This window comes from Bufo bufo, chromosome 10 (assembly GCF_905171765.1).
Source record: "Bufo bufo chromosome 10, aBufBuf1.1, whole genome shotgun sequence".
In the NCBI taxonomy this organism is placed as follows: Eukaryota; Metazoa; Chordata; class Amphibia; order Anura; family Bufonidae; genus Bufo; species Bufo bufo.
This window is the reverse complement of record NC_053398.1, coordinates 100407060-100425121: the sequence shown is the minus strand read 5'-3', so window position 1 is coordinate 100425121 and position 18062 is coordinate 100407060. Positions and strand designations below refer to the sequence as shown.

The 18062-nt window shown below is 43.6% G+C and overlaps 1 protein-coding gene across 1 annotated transcript in view; it reads left to right on the top strand.

Moving 5' to 3' along the window:
* Positions 1-18062, top strand: part of NECAB2 (N-terminal EF-hand calcium binding protein 2) — a 209332-nt gene that overhangs the window by 65606 nt on the left and 125664 nt on the right. Inside the window, exon 3 of the mRNA XM_040409577.1 lies at positions 394-502. Coding sequence (XP_040265511.1) covers positions 394-502 — 109 coding nt within the window. The remainder of the gene's footprint in view (positions 1-393; positions 503-18062) is intronic.

Here is an 18062-nt window from a genome sequence, read left to right as displayed (position 1 = left end):
GCAGTGGTGACCGTGTTTGCACGAAAAAGTGTAAGCTTATGCACGCTCCTGTGGTCCCAGCCACCAGAGAGGCTGGTGCTTTTTCCCATAGTGTGCAAGCACGACCACCGCTGCTGGATTACAGGGTGGTTGTAACCATGGAAACAAGCAGTGTATAATGTGATGGAAAAATGAATCAAGACAGCAGAGGAGGCAATATGGACAATCACAATACATTAGTAAGTGCCTTGTATTAACTTTCTCTACATGATAAATACCATTTGCTGAAGTGACGCAACCCTTTTAAAGGATAATTTTAATTTTACACGGATTTTCAAACAGGATTGAAGATCTTGACAGAACAGTAAGTGATCGCTCTACTGAACATGTTCTTAACCGATGATTCTTTTCCAGATGATGGGAAGTTGTCTCTGGAGGAGTTTCAGGCCTTTTTCTCAGATGGGAACCTCAACGAGGAGGAACTTGAGAAGCTGTTTCACACTATCGACTCTGACAACACCAAGTGAGAACGTGATGCTTTTCCCTCTGCTTAATAGAGCATGTCTATGTGTTTCTTCTGTCCTCAACCCATGCCCGCTAGTCCTGCTGGGAATTGTTTAGGAGCCTTCAAGCTCTAGTCAGATATAGGTAATCATTCAAAAGAAATATTTGCAATGGTTAAGTATTGGGGAAATATTGTAATATGAAATTTATCCTTTTATCTGTAAGGAAATAATCCTCCATTGATCTTCAGCTCTGAATGCTTGATAGGATTTAGTAGACGGCGTCCATATGTTCTACATTCACACACAGTTTTCTAAGACAAAAAACACAAGTAGATACAAAGAAGAGAGAAACGAGACCTTCTGTATGGTTTTCCATCTTTTTGTATTCTCATGTCGATTTTTTATTTTTTTAGACAAAGGCATATCAAAAACTGCATGTGAAAAGGCAGCCTAAGACTAGCGGTAAAAAGATCCGCAGCTGTATTTGTCTGGCCGATTCTCTGCATATTTGCAGGTTTTCAGCTGGATCTCTGCTGGTCCCCATTATAATTAATGGGGCTGGTGGGCATTCAAGTAGCATCTGGCAATGCCGGATCCAGAGAGCCCCCCTACCGAAACAGCTTGCCGGATCTCTTTACCTAGCTAGTGTGAAACCAGTCTAAGGGTATATTTACATGTTTAAAGAGGACCTCTCACCTCTCCTGACATGCCTATTTTAATAGCTCCATGCATTCCCCATGTACTAACAATTCTGGAGCATCTATTCTTATGGCTCTATGTTGTGCCGTTCCTTTATTATCTGCACTAGAAGTTATGAATGAATTGCTATCAGTCTGCAGTAAGGGTACAGAGGGGAGGTAACCAGTTGGGGGGTGTATCTGCACGGACGGACAAAGGCAGCACTGATTGGATAGAGTGAGTCTGTGCAGGGGCACACCCCCAACTGGTTACCTCCCCTCTGTACCCTTACTGCAGACTGATAGCAATTTATTCATAACTTCTAGTACAAATAATAAAGGAACAGCACAACATACAGTCATAAGAATAGAGGCTCCAGAATTGTTATTACATGGGGAATGCATGAAGCTATTAACACAGGAATGTCAGGAGTGGTGAGAGGTCCTCTTTAAGTTTTGTACAAAGTTTTGCACCTCCACAGCCATTCCATGCATGTTAATGGAGTTGTTTCTGCAGCATGTTCATGGATTTCTCCAGACCTCATTCACATGACTTGTACAGTTCTGCAACAGAAGGAACCTGCGGATAGGGAAATAGTAATTGCCGGCTACAGGAAGGTGGAGAAGATACCGCTTTGCCACATTCTGAATTGACTAGGCACTACGTTATGATGGAGGGATAAGAAATGTATGAGAATCATCAGTGCTCTTGTGAAAAGCTTTGCAGTCTGAGAATTTAAAGATGAGATTGTCTCTTCACAGATATTGGTGCTGTATAGCTATCACTAGAACAAAGTGCCATACACATTAGTCTGTTGTAAATGGCGGGTTTAAAATTTGTGTAGGAATCTCCTGAATCTCTCCCAATAGATGTCGGTTGGAGACATGGATCAGACAAAATGAACATTTTTGCCCCATCCTTTTGTTTGCCCTGGGAGATAAGCCGCCACCAGAAGTGTCTGGCAGTGGCTTTCTTCACTCTCTCCATGGGATACACATACTCCGCATTTCTTGGATAACCCTATAGCTGTCGGCCGAACGATGGCCATCTCTCCCGACTCCCTCCTGGCTAAACATGTATGTGTATCCTGAGGATAGGTCATCATTTCCTGGATAACCTCATAGCCGTGGGCCAAATGATAGCCAACGGCAATGGGGTTTTTCGGGAAATGATAATGATGACCTATCCTCATGACAGGTCATTATTATCAAATCAGCGGGGGTCCAAGTCCCGGGATCCCTTCTGATCAGCTGTTTAAGGTAGCCACTGCGCTCACCGGATCTCTGGTGAGTGATGCAGGCTCCCGGCAGCTTTCCAAGGACAGCACCGTACATCAGATTATGGCTGTGCTTGGTATTGCTTGGTATCAGCCCCATTGACTTGAACTAGACCATATGACCAACGTACTGGGATGTCACATAGCCTAGGAAGAAGCTGCAGTGCTCAAGGCCTCTTCTAATAGCTCTGGTGTCGTACCCCCGCATATCTGGTAGTGATGTTCTATCCTGAGGCTAAGTCATAACTGGATAACCCCTTTGAGAAGGCGCCATGCCACTTCTTCTCCTTTCAGTTCCATATGGCTTTTCCAACCATGCCACCAGTGTTAGTGATGAGACAGCTGCTGTCAGCAGTTCAGAAAGGTGAATGCACTGATCTGACAAATCTCTTCTTAATCTATTACTATGTATTTGATATTTTGATCACAAAAATGTCACCATGCAGCAATCCAAAAAAAAACATGTAATAATCCAAGTAACACCTCCATAAAGGGTCCTATTGACACCAAAGCAAACATTACCCAAAAATATATCCTATACAGGAAATCATCATACTGCTGTACAGTGCTTTTTTAAAACTGCCATACGGTGCCTAAAGGGGAGTTCTGGTTTCTAGATAATGATGACCTGTCCTCGGGTAGATCATAAATATCAGATCATAGGGGGTTTGACTCCCGGCCCTGGCAGTGATCAGCTGCTTTGCCTCTGCACCAGAAACTACACAATGATAGAGCTGGAAGCAGAAAGCTGTATGTGTAGTGACTGTGCCGGCGTGTTGCAGCTCTGCCCCCATTTCTGAGCTGCAGTATTCCGGCTCAGCCACTACACAGGGGACAGAGTATTCTTCTGTCTCCGTCCACTGTGGGTCAGACGGCTGCTGAAAACAGCTGATCGTTGGGGGTGTCTGATCTGCACCCATTTAATATTCAGTGACCTATCTAGAAAACTAGAAAACCCCTTTAAATAGTACCAATAATACCAATACAGTGCCCCAATAATACCATTTAGAACATAGTAGTCTAAATACCAATCCAAGATGGTTACAACTTATTAATTTTTGGTAAATTACAAGAAATATTTACTGCTGGTGTAAACCTAATACCAGCCCCAACCTGCCAATATCAATCTAATATTCATCTCTGTGGGCCAGCGCCTAGCATGTACGTGGCTACATTATTTAGAATTAAACCATAATGCTATACCAAATCTGTCATACAAAAGGTCCAAACAGCGGGTGACCAACCCAATTGATGTTTTTTTCTTTTTCTTTTTGAGATTTCCGTTATTTTAATGTAAAAAATAGCCCCATGTTTTACACTACTCTTACTGCCAAAACTGACCAAAAACCTCAGCAGAAGGGTGTAACATGATGTGTTCTGTACTACTCCTACTGCCAAAACTGACCAAAAACCTCAGCAGAAGGGTGTAACGTGATGTGTTCTGTACTACTCCTACTGCCAAAACTGACTTAAAACCTCAGCAGAAGGGTGTAACATGATGTGTTCTGTACTACTCCTACTGCCAAAACTGACCAAAAACCTCAATGGAACCCCCAAACAGAAGGCTGTAACATGATGTGTTCTGTACTACTCCTACTGCCAAAACTGACCAAAAACCTCAACAGAAGGGTGTAACGTGATGTGTTCTGTACTACTCCTACTGCCAAAACTGACTTAAAACCTCAATGGAACCCCCAAACAGAAGGACATAACATGTTCTGCACTACTACTTTTTTTGCCAAAACTGAGCCAAAATCTTAATGGAACGCCCAAACAGAAGGGCGTAACTTGACTGTTCTGCACTACTCTTACTACCAAAATTGACCAAAAACCTCAATGGAACCCCCAAACAGAAGGGCGTAACGTGAAAACTTCCATATATTCTGCCCTTATTTTCTTCTGTATTATTTTGTCTGTGGTCTGCTGCTCCTCTTTTCTTATGTATATTCTCATCTTTTACTGTACTTTTGTATGTTGGATTATGTATAAATTTGACAATAAAGACATTTCGGGAAGCTCCATCAGATGCGGTAAGTAAGGAGCTCCAGGGTATGTGCCGCTGTGCAGCCTCAGTAAAATGTGCACGAAGCCTTAGATTGTAACATCACTCGATATCCTGCTCTATATTTCTTTCCCTTTACTGACAGCTGCTAAAGACAGCGGCTCATGAAGGGGAAACAAAGCTTTCTAAAAATGTTCCCTTGATTTATTGTCAAAACCACAATTAAACAAAAGGGATCTGAGCCGCTCGGATCTCTCTCTTCTCCTGCATAATTTCTCTAATCATTTCTGATTAAACATTTATTTCTGGTTTAAAGGGAAGACACCGTGCTTAACTCTTTTATGTCTCTGGCTGTTTTGCATCTGTTTTATTCACTGGACGAAGTCTCCAATAGAAGAGGTGATATCACCATCTTGCAGCCTGGCAGGTGGGCTTTCATCGTTCTGCAGGGTACCGGCGCCTTCCTGCTGGGGTGACTTGGTTGGGGTACCCGGATGGTATAGATGGCAGTCAGGCGCAGCAGAACTTTAAACCTCAGGAGCGGCCATGAACTAGCATTAGCATTTGATTGTGTTTATTCTCTCTGCAGCTTAAGGTCATTATTTTAATTGCGACCCATTCTTTCACTGTCAGCGTTCTGCTGCCTCCCCTTTTCTGCCCCTTAATGAGATTACCATCGTAGTGTCAGGAACGGTGCTGTAATCATAAAGGTGTCACTTCACAGGACCTTATACTCCCTTCTTCCAGTTCTGCAACTTTTTGATGTTAGTTTCACAGCATTCCAAACATAAATGCAACTTAAACCCCCCTCTCCGTTCTTTTGATATTCTAGTCATATTGAGTCCTACATTGCGGTTATTAACTGCATAAAAAAAAAACATTGACTTTTTAACCGGGATTTGCTGTAGTTTTGCAGTGCAGTATTTTTCCTTTTCCAGTTTTTTGTACCATACCACCTCACATTCAACCCTTGACCGCTGCTTTTCTTCTAGCTCTGCTATGTACTGTACCATTTTTGGCACTGCCACCTGTGGACAAATCCTCTTTCTCAAGTTTTACTGGGTGCCGTTCCATTTATGTCCTAGCTAGAATATATGCCAGACCATTTCATCCCTAGGTGTACTTTATGTAAGACCTTTTCCAACTGCAGTCTGTGACCTTTTGTCAAACCCACTGCAGTAAGGATTAGAGTTGATTTCCTCTTTCCAGTATTGAAAATTAATTACATGTTCCGCAACAACTTACGGATACACCATTTCAACATCTGATTTGCTCCCAACTATCTAGGCGATTTTATACAACACACTAGGTCACCCCTTAACAACACATAGATTAGGTCACAGAGCTCTGAGCCCAGATGGCTCCAAACGCAATGTTATTTGCAGGATTTCTTTATGTGCTATTAAAGAACAGATTTTGGCTAAAACCAGTCGGTAGCCTTCTCTTTCTCATGAGGGCAACTCCATTCTCATCTTGCAAGATCTGTCCTGTTCATACTTTGGCACAACAAGCAGCTTTGAGGCCACTCTAGGATATTCTACGTAATAAAGAAATCCCATAGGGTTGGAGGTATCCCTTTTCTTTAATTGCTGGACACAAAGTTCGCTCTTCCACTCTCCGTTCAGTTGAGGATCTTCCATGCTTCCTTCAAGACCTGGATCTTCCACAGGTATCCTTGGGAAAATGGCCCTCCTTGTTGGGCTACTTTCACATCTCCGCTTTCCCTTTCCGCTATTGAGATCCGTCATAGGGTCTCAATATCGTAGGAAAACGATTCAGTTTTGTCCCCATTCATTGTCAATGGGGGCAAAACTGAACTGAACGAAAGGGAGTGCACCAGAATGTCCCCATCGCTGACAGAATAACGCTGCATGTGGTGCGGAGCAAGACGAACATAAAAGAAAATGGATCCGTCCCCCATTGACTTACAATGGTTTTAGTGACTGATCCGTCTTGGCTATTTTAGAGATAACACAACGGGATCCTTCCATAACGGATGCAGACAGTTGTATTATTATGATGGAAGCATTTTTGCAGATCCATGACGGTTCCAGCAAAACGCTGGTGTGAAAGTAGCCTTACCTGTCTCTTCCTACTTACCTCGGCAATTGGTATCCTCCTAGGAATTCTCTAATGATGGTCCCGGACTTCCGCCTAGGGCTCCACGCAGAAGAAGCAGGCGTTTTACTGGTCGTTCCTCTGGTTCTTTGTCCACAGCTCCAGTCTGAACTGCCCTATATCTCAGAGTTTACCTAAAACTTTGTTAGACCCACTCATGATCATTTTGCTATCTGTATGAATGTTACATTGTTTCATTATGTTTCAGGGATTGAGGCTAGCTCTCTCTCTCTCTCCTGGCTGCCTCCTTCCCCATCTAGTTTGAGACTGGGGGCCGATTCTCTAAAGTGACTCTCTGCTAAAATACATTTTTTGTTCTCTCTTTATAGAGTGCTTAGCTCTTCGACTGTTATTTACTGCTATTATTTTTTTGGTGCTTTTATTTCCTTACAATTTTGTCTTATTGTGAACACTTTTGTATTTGGATATTATTCCATATGTCATTTGATTTGTTTATAATAAAAAAAATGAAAAAAATCTTTGGTGATATATATATATATATATATATATTTTTTTTATGGGCCATATTTTGAAAAGTCCTAAAATCATGTGCCTCACAATAGGCCGACACTGTGTGTAGCCAGGACCACAAAACTGCGTGCACCCTATTTCCATGTTAGGGTGTGTTTCGGCATAGCAGTTAGGGTGTGATTGTTGCTGCGTGACAAAGACCAGATATGTTTTTAAAGCCAACAGTAAAAATTCATTAATACCGCAAAGCAAAACAATGGCAATTAGCAGTGAACAATTGTAAGAACAGCAGCCCAGTTACTACGTCTGAATATACCCCCAGAGAGTATTTTACATGAGTCAAATTTAGGAAGTATTTTGCTGTGATTTGCAGGAAATTGCAGAAAGACACCTGCCCTGTATTTTCAAATGAAAGTGGTTGAAACACTAATTACAATACAAGATAACAAAATAAGGCTACTTTCACACTTGCGTTTTTGCTTGATCCAGCAGGATTCAGCAAAAACTCTTCCGTTACTGATAATACAACCATCTGCATCCGTTATGGACGGATCCGGTTGTATTATCTGTAACATGCCCAAGACTGATCCATCATGGACTCCATTGAAAGTCGATGGGGAATGGATCCGTTTTCTATTGTGTCAGAGAAAATGGATCAGTCCCCATTGACTTGCATTGTAGGTCGTGCCGGATCGGTTTTGCTCCGCATCCCACAACGGAAAGAAAAATGCTGCTTGCTGCGGTTAGGTCTCCGGTATGGGAACACAACCAAACGGAATGGAATGCATTCTGGTGCACTCCGTTCTGTTCTGTCCCCATTGGAAATAAATGGAGACAAAATGGAAGCGACGGATCTCAATACCGGAAAAGGGAAAAGCTAGTGTGAAAGTAGCCTAAAGTATAAAGTAACAAAATGAAAGTGATTCATAATAAAAAAAAGGTGTATTACTGAAATGAATGACTAAATCTGCTACATGCATATTTTTGTACAATAGACCTGATCACTGCTCCAAAATGGCCTTCTATGGAATTGTGAGGGTTATTGCACCTCAGATTACAGTAGTTGTAATATTGTAGTGTGGGATTATGGGAATGAAAAGAGAGCGACTGGATAGTCAGATGGTAAAGGATTTAGAAATTCTAGGAAACGGATCTGAAATGTGTCTGCCGGAGCCAGAATGTGCCGTGGACTAGGAAGAATGTGAAATGGGAAAAAACGGCCTTGAATTAAAAAGGTCTGTTAGTGTTCAAACTCTACCTGCAATATTGTCACTCGTTCACATGTGATGTAGCAGTTGTTGAAATGGATCAGCAGTGAAGGCCTTTGGATGTCATGAGGTTACATTTTTGACCAGATGACCCTGTATAATCGTATTCAGTACAAAGAACGGATATCGGCCATTTCTCAATGGCTATGGACATTTAATTCCTTCTGGTTACAGGTAATTTACTGTTCATATATCAGTTCTACTATACAGGAGTATTTTAACCTGAATACAGGCTCAGCCGCAGGCGGGGTGGTATGGGACGCCTTGCTTATTCAAGGAATTAGTAGAGCCAAACTTAAAAGTCAACAGTTTGGAGAATTTTTGAGAGACCGGGTTGGGGTGACAGAGGCGAACTTTGTGGAGAAGGGCAATCATCTGTCTGGAAGGAGGCACAGGATGCATATGACTCGTATGTTGTGGAACTTACCCGCACAAAGCAGTCCTTTCAGCCACAGAAGTATTATGATGAGGGGGAGAAGGCGGGCCACTTACTAGACATTGTGGCTAGGGCACAGTCCACGTCGGCATATGTCACTGCGTTACAGGGGGTGGATGGAATGGAAATTGTGGATAGCCAGGCAATAGTGTCTGTCTTTGGCTTCTTTTATGCCGATTTGTATCAGTCACGTATAGGTTGTAATAGGGATGACATCTATATTTACGTGGGGTACCCTTGACTAGGCTGTCAGATTCAGATAGAGCGTACCTTAAGGGTCCATTCACACGTCCGTTGTTTCTTTCCTGATCTGTTCCGTTTTTTGCTGAACAGATCTGGACCAGATCTGAACCCATTCAGCTCAATGTCAGATTTTTTTTCAGGACCCATTGAAAATGAATGGGTCCAGATCTGGTCCAGATCTGTTCAGCAAAAAACGGAACAGATCAGGAAAGAAACAACGGACGTGTGAATGGACCCTTATGGTCCGCTACAACGGCTAGAAATTGAGGAAGCAGTATCTTCCATGGCTAATAATAAATCACCGGGTACTAATGGGCTGCATGTAGAAATTAATAACAAGTTTAGAGATATTTTACTACCTCAGTTGCTGAAGGTTTACCAGGAGGCCTTGGACATGAGGGCGCTTCTGGCATCCATGCAGGAGGCCATTATAGTTGTTCTCCCTAGGCCGGGAAAAAACCCTCTCTTCCGGGATTCATACTGACCTATATCATTCTTGCACACAGACATAAAGATATTGGCTAAGGTGCTGGCTATGCGCCTCTCTAAGGTCATAGCCTCCATTATACATATGTATCAGTCAGGATTTTTGCCATATAGGTCCACGGCGGTTAATATCAGACATCTATATCTTAATATGCAGATTCCAGTGGACAACCCAGGGGATAGGGTCATCTGTTCCCCGGATGCGGCTAGGGCATGTGATAGCATTGAGTGGGAGTAGCGGTGGGAGGTACTAGAGAGGTTTGGGTTGGGGGATCGTTTCATAGCTTGGGTGTGGCTGTTATATGGTAGGCCTACAGCGCGGGTACGGGTGAATGGATGTCTATCAGAGGGATTCCGGCTATACAGGGGAAACCAGGCATTATCTCCGTTACTGTTTGCCCTGGCCATTGGTGGCCATTATTTGGAGTCATGACGGGATTACAGGGTTTAGCCGAGGCGGGTCACAAGAGAAAATTGAATTATATGCGGACGATGCCTTGCTGTTCCTGGCCGAGGCTAGGGAGTCCCCACCGGAGGTTATGGAGGTGATCAGTGCTTTTGGGCGCTATTCTGGCTTGGTTATAAATTGGAGCAAATCGTCCCTCCTCCCTATGGATAATGTGGATGATTCTGTGACTTATACTCAGACAGGACTGCAAGTGGTGAGTGAATTTAGGTATTTGGGGGTGGTGGTGTCTAGGAGACTCACTGATTATGAAAGGCTGAATTTATCCCCCCTCATAGGCAGATTTAAACAGAAAATGCATGTATGGTCCAAGCTACCGCTGTCAGTAGTAGGACGGATTAATCTTATTAAGATGATCTGGATGCCACAGCTTCTTTATATGCTACATAATTCCCCCATATGGTTGCCTCTCAGGTTTTTTCACTCAATAAATAAATTGTTTAGGGAGCTCATATGGAAAGGGGGCTCAGCGAGGTTGAGACTGCAGAGGAGTAAAACCGATGGGGGATTGGCTCTTCCAAATCCGTGGGTGTACTTCCGAGCCGCTCAACTTTAGCATATGCAGGGTTCGGAAAGAGGAGGTAGATTCCCAGAATAGGTTACTGAGAGGATTCCTGGCGGTGCCAAACCTATATGAAGCGTTAGAGGCAGATAAGCTGAAAATGTCAGGTCTGGCGTTCCCTACGCTATTTTTCCTGCATAAGACGTGGTGGAAAGTGAGGGACATACAAGGCATAAAAGGCATCACGCAGTATACTTTAATATGGGACACTCCGTGGTTGCCACATCTGGGCTCCCTGCAGGGTATGGGGGGTTGGCGTCATAGGGGTATTATCAGAGTTCACCAACTTCTTGATCAAAAAGTTGATCTTAAAACTTATGAGCAACTTCAGAGGGAAACTGGTTTACCGTCCTCGGACTTTTCTAGGTAATTACAGCTGCGCCATGCCTTCCGTGCTGACCATGATGACTGTATGTTGAGTAATGTACATCGAAACAAATTCATTGCCCTCGTAGACCAGAGGAATTATTTGTCTGGAGTTATTTCCCTGCTCTATCAGGTTATATTGGACCGATTTCTGCAAAAATACCCAGTGAACAGTAGGGCAAAGTGGGAAGTAGAGATGGGGCCGTTAGAGGAAAACCAGTGGCAGGAGATATTGGAGAGGACTCCGCAGCTTTCACTCAGTGAAGCCCACAGGTTGTCACAATTGTACCTGATCCATCGGGTTTACAAAACCCCTCAGTTTCTATTTAAAGGGTTTCTACCACCACATTTTCACCTATTTAGCTGTCGGACACTAGCGATCTGCTAGTGTCTGCTCTACCTAACCATGCTATTGTAATCCCTTCTGTGCAGCGGTTACCCTAAAAAACGTAGTTTTATTGGTATGCTAATGAGCCTCTAGGTGCTATGGGGGCGTCTTTTCAGCACCTAGAGGCTCCGTCCACTCACTATTTCCGCCGCCCAGCGCGCTCCAGCCCGCCCCTCTCCTCTAGATTGACAGCCCACTCGCGCCTGCGCCGTGTGCTTCTGTATTCGGCGCAGGCGCAGTGACTGTTGGACTGCTCCCTGCGCCGTAATCGGCGCAGGCGCAGTGAAGATGCCGACGCAGGGAGACAGTCTAGAGGAGAGGGGCGGGCTGGAGCGCGCTGGGCGGCGGAAATAGTGAGTGGATGGAGCCTCGAGGTGCTGAAAAGACGCCCCCATAGCACCTAGAGGCTCATTAGCATAGCAATAAAACTACGTTTTTTAGGGTAACCGCTGCACAGAAAGGGATTACAATAGGATGGTTAGGGAGAGGAGACACTAGCAGATCGCTAATGTCTGACAGCTAATTATTAGGTGAAAATGTGGTGGTAGAAACCCTTTAATATAGGACTCTGTTTGGACTCCTAATGTCCTCGATGTGGGGAGGAGGATGCGGGCGCATTGCACATGCTGTGGTCGTGCTCGGCCCTGGAAGGCTTTTGGCGCGCTGTACTGCATCTTATTGATTCTCTATATGAAATTACATTGGATGTGACCCCATTTGTTTGTGTATTGGGATACGTGGAAGACCTGCCAATCACTGAGCCCAGAAAAGTAGCAGTGGCCAGCATTATATATGGCTTGTAAACTGATTGCCCAGCATTGGCTGGACGAGTGTAGTCCTAGTAGAAATGAATATACAGGGAGTGCAGAATTATTAGGCAAATGAGTATTTTGACCACATCATCCTCTTTATGCATGTTGTCTTACTCCAAGCTGTATAGGCTCAAAAGCCTACTACCAATTAAGCATATTAGGTGATGTGCATCTCTGTAATGAGAAGGGGTGTGGTCTAATGACATCAACACCCTATATCAGGTGTGCATAATTATTAGGCAACTTCCTTTCCTTTGGCAAAATGGGTCAAAAGAAGGACTTGACAGGCTCAGAAAAGTCAAAAATAGTGAGATATCTTGCAGAGGGATGCAGCACTCTTAAAATTGCAAAGCTTCTGAAGCGTGATCATCGAACAATCAAGCGTTTCATTCAAAATAGTCAACAGGGTCGCAAGAAGCGTGTGGAAAAACCAAGGCGCAAAATAACTGCCCATGAACTGAGAAAAGTCAAGCGTGCAGCTGCCAAGATGCCACTTGCCACCAGTTTGGCCATATTTCAGAGCTGCAACATCACTGGAGTGCCCAAAAGCACAAGGTGTGCAATACTCAGACATGGCCAAGGTAAGAAAGGCTGAAAGACGACCACCACTGAACAAGACACACAAGCTGAAACGTCAAGACTGGGCCAAGAAATATCTCAAGACTGATTTTTCTAAGGTTTTATGGACTGATGAAATGAGAGTGAGTCTTGATGGGCCAGATGGATGGGCCCGTGGCTGGATTGGTAAAGGGCAGAGAGCTCCAGTCCGACTCAGACGCCAGCAAGGTGGAGGTGAAGTACTGGTTTGGGCTGGTATCATCAAAGATGAGCTTGTGGGGCCTTTTCGGGTTGAGGATGGAGTCAAGCTCAACTCCCAGTCCTACTGCCAGTTTCTGGAAGACACCTTCTTCAAGCAGTGGTACAGGAAGAAGTCTGCATCCTTCAAGAAAAACATGATTTTCATGCAGGACAATGCTCCATCACACGCGTCCAAGTACTCCACAGCGTGGCTGGCAAGAAAGGGTATAAAAGAAGAAAATCTAATGACATGGCCTCCTTGTTCACCTGATCTGAACCCCATTGAGAACCTGTGGTCCATCATCAAATGTGAGATTTACAAGGAGGGAAAACAGTACACCTCTCTGAACAGTGTCTGGGAGGCTGTGGTTGCTGCTGCACGCAATGTTGATGGTGAACAGATCAAAACACTGACAGAATCCATGGATGGCAGGCTTTTGAGTGTCCTTGCAAAGAAAGGTGGCTATATTGGTCACTGATTTGTTTTTGTTTTGTTTTTGAATGTCAGAAATGTATATTTGTGAATGTTGAGATGTTATATTCGTTTCACTGGTAAAAATAAATAATTGAAATGGGTATATATTTGTTTTTTGTTAAGTTGCCTAATAATTATGCACAGTAATAGTCACCTGCACACACAGATATCCCCCTAAAATAGCTAAAACTAAAAACAAACTAAAAACTACTTCTAAAAATATTCAGCTTTGATATGAATGAGTTTTTTGGGTTCATTGAGAACATGGTTGTTGTTCAATAATAAAATTAATCCTCAAAAATACAACTTGCCTAATAATTCTGCACTCCAAATTGACTAGCCAATTAATCTTGGCTATACAGGGAAAGTGGGGTTTTTAAGAAAAGGGGTGCTCTGACCAAATTTGAAAAGCTCTGGGCTCCCTGGATTGATGCCCCAGGGCTGGCATCCAGGGAACTTCAGAGATGCCGCTTGGGACTGGTATAAGGATACTAATGCCTGATGTATGTATTTGGCTCAGTGATTGGCGGTCTCTTGAGGGGCTTAGGGAATGTCAATACACTATTTAATTAAGAGAAGATGGGTCGGATAACAAAAGTACTCTTACCAATAAGATCAATGTTTTCATGCAGGTGTATTGATGGGAGCTGTGGAGGGGAGGAGCATGTATTTGGCACGCTGAAATGATGGTGTGGTCGGGAAGTGAGGGGGGTGGCGGATGGAGAACATCTTCAGGATATTATGTGGGGGGAGGGAAAGGGGAAGTTGGGGTTGTCTGTATGTAAAATTCAAAATTTGTTAATAAAAACGACTTAAATAAAAAAAAAAACGGATTATCAGTCGTTTTATATCAAGCCTAGAGGAATGGCACATGGACATCTGCTGCATATGTCAGAAAGGTTGCCCTTCTATGAGTAAACTGCATTCTTCAGTTCTACCACCAGTTACCAGAGTTACAACTTTACAGAATTTTTCACATCTGCCTTAATACAATGGCTTTGCATTGTTCCATCTCAACCTATTGAGACCCATAGAAGATGCATTTGGTTACATTTGTTGGTTTAAAGCAGGAGTAAAGAACTTGTCGCCCCGGGCCACATTTGCTGCAAGCCCTGGACGATGGCAGTGGCAATCTTCACACCAATGTTCCCTAAGGCCAGGGCAGTTCTAGGAGGGTGCACCCGTTGGCAAACCCTGATGTTGAGGCTCCTGTCTGACTGTAGTTGGGTTGTCCTTGATGTTATAGGTGAGAGGTGCGGGTGTAGGCTGCATATGATGCAGATGTCAGTAACTAGGCCACATATAGAAAATAAACGTCTCTCTTTACTAAAGTGCAGGATGACTGTTATAGTACATCCAACAGTATCAAAACACAGTTCCAAATAGCTCACAGTGCAAGCTTTCCAGATAGAAATGCACGGATTTGAGCAAGGATGGAGATTGTAGTAGGCATTGGAGGGAAAGCAAAATCTATCTAACTCGGCTCAAGTCTACTGGAATACCACCACTGGCTTAGATGTTTGAATGCTCCATGTATAGATGTTGGGATGCTCCATGTGTAGATGTTGGGGTGCTCCCTGGGTACTCTAAATGTTGGGGTGCTCCCTGGGTACTCTAAATGTTTGGGCGCTCCCTGTGTACTATAGATGTTTGGGCGGTCCCTGTGTACTATAGATGTTTGGACGCTCCCTGTGTACTTTAGGTGTTGGTGTGCTCCCTGTGTACTGTAGATGTTGGGGTGCTCCCTGTGTACTGTAGATGTTGGGGTGCTCCCTGTGTACTGTAGATGTTGGGGTGCTCCCTGTGTACTGTAGATGTTGGGGTGCTCCCTGTGTACTGTAGATGTTGGGGTGCTCCCTGTGTACTTTAGGTGTTGGGGTGCTCCCTGTGTACTTTAGGTGTTTGGGTGCTCGCTGTGTACTGTAGATGGTTGGGTTCTCCCTGTGTACTGTAGATGTTGGTGTGCTCCCTGTGTACTGTAGATGTTGGGGTGCTCCCTGTGTACTATAGATGTTGGGGTGCTCCCTGTGTACTGTAGATGTTGGGGTGCTCCCTGTGTACTGTAGATGTTGGGGTGCTCCCTGTGTACTGTAGATGTTGGGGTGCTCCCTGTGTACTGTAGATGTTGGGGTGCTCCCTGTGTACTGTAGATGTTGGGGTGCTCCCTGTGTACTGTAGATGTTGGGGTGCTCCCTGTGTACTGTAGATGTTGGGGTGCTCCCTGTGTACTGTAGATGTTGGGGCGCTCCCTGTGTACTGTAGATGTTTCGGCGCTCCCTGTGTACTTTAGGTGTTTGGGTGCTCGCTGTGTACTGTAGATGGTTGGGTTCTCCCTGTGTACTGTAGATGTTGGTGTGCTCCCTGTGTACTGTAGGAGGTACTCTGTGTGGCCAATCACTGCTAAATATGTGATGTTGTGCACATGGTGGAAGTGTCTTTTCACCGTCTGAGAACACAAGTCTATGACCATCACAGGACTTCTTCCCATTTTGAAGCCCAATGTCAAGAATTCCTCGAGTTGAGAAATCCTGCCTGCGAATGCCCGTGTCTAAAAGCTGCTGCATTCAGATTAAAAATAGGATTGCACATGAAGCAGGAGGACAGTGACCTGATTTTCTTGTCTTGTTATCCACGCTTCCTGATAGTCGGTCCCATACACATCCGTACTGTCCACATGGGAGAAATGTTTAATCACACTGAGTGATTCAGCCTGTGGTGCTGGCCTCTGATGCTTGATTCGATGCAATTAAATTGATGAGCTGCACATTTTGCGACAGCTGTCCATAGAAAGGGAAATTCGGGATAATTAACTATTTTTGCTTACAGTAAAATCGAATTGATTGCAAGCTATGTAGCTAGATTTTCGGTGGTTTTTTCATGGTGCTCAAAATCTCCATAAGTCTTCTGCAGTGCGTGAGAGTGCCAAATACTGTAGATGCCAAGTACAACCCCAACTACTTCCTAGGTATCTGCGCTGTGAGGATTCAATGGGTACAGTACAGATATGTCGATATATTAGTTACCATAGGAACGGTGCAGAATGAATCCATATGAGACATTTAATAACCTGGAGCTCTGAAAACAGCCCTTTTCCACCCACCCAAAATAAACAAAAAGCAAATTAAAGCCAAGGAATCCGCTCCCGTGAGTTCACCTGCCTTGCTATGAAGCCTTTGGCAGCGTGTTTGCGGTATAAGACACCATATATACTGTAAGTTCATAAAACTGGATCCTAAAATGAAACTCATTTCCCAGAGTTTACAGTCCTAGCATTTAGTAATTGTGTGGAGCTGTAGATCTAGAGCATACATGGATGAATATAGATGGATCCCACACAACATACTATTTTATTGTCAGGATGTGTCCCACGTTAATCCTCCTTGGCATGATATTGGATAGATTATATTACGCTTTGTGATTGCTGTATAGTCCTTTTACTAAACATAAAGAACAGGCCGGACTGGGTTAATCCAGCTCCCAGGCACCCACCCACCCTGTTTTTATAGTCGTTGATCTTTAACAGTATGGGGGGGGTTCTTAAGTTGGTATGGGTTGTTTTATCGGGCACAGATATGGTGGTAGCCGCAATTTGTCATGGCGGTGGGAGGTCCTTGAAGTTGGAAGATTCTCAGGTGGGGATGATGGGAGGACTCCACGGTTGGGGCTGGACTCCCATGGTTGGTTGTGGCAGAGTGTAGGGGGCAATCAGTGGTGCCTTCGAGCTAGCGCTCATCGGCTGGAGGCAAGATGGATCACCCCGGACAGGGTAACTTCTTATTTGGGGCTTCAAGGACCTCCTCCGTAATTAATTATATGTTATACATTTGGAAAAAAGGTATTGTACATATGCCGTTGCATATGGGTTTTTGTTATGTTATGCAAATTATAAGATTTATATTTCATGGTAATAAAACGGCTGCTGTGACCAATTAAATCCAACCCTGGTGTCCGTGTTTTATTAGGGTCTTAGTTATTTATGGAGGTTTTTGGGTTATGGGGTTTAGTAGGAAAGGCATCCAAAAGGTCAGGTAAGTATTATAGGGGTCGAGCGGAAGGTAACCAATACCTCCGTCATGCAGGAAAGTTCTCCGAGAAGATAATTAGCACAAGAAGCTAAAAATCCTCAGCAATCTATAGTACAATACACACCATTAAAAAAAAATATAAAAATCTATGTGCAGCAGACGAAACCTGCACACAATTGAGTGTAGGCAGTAGGTTCTCCTCTAATCTTCATGTCCGTTCTGCTGCATATGTATTGGAACTCAAGCGACCCACTAGTATCTATCAATCTTTATTTCATTAGGAACATTAATATAAAAATATTCATTTTTGAGACCGTTAATAATATAGAAAACAAAACACATAATAAAATATATAAAAATCCTATATGTATATATATATATACAGTACAGACCAAAAGTTTGGACACACCTTCTCATTCAAAGAGTTTTCTTTATTTTCATGACTATTAAAATTGTATATTCACACAGAAGGCATCAAAACTATGAATTAACATATGTGGAATTATATACATAACAAACAAGTGTGAAACAACTGAAAATATGTCATATTCTAGGTTCTTCAAAGTAGCCACCTTTTGTTTTGATTACTGCTTTGCACACTCTTGGCATTCTCTTGATGAGCTTCAAGAGGTAGTCCCCTGAAATGGTCTTCCAACAGTCTTGAAGGAGTTCCCAGAGATGCTTAGCACTTGTTGGCCCTTTTGCCT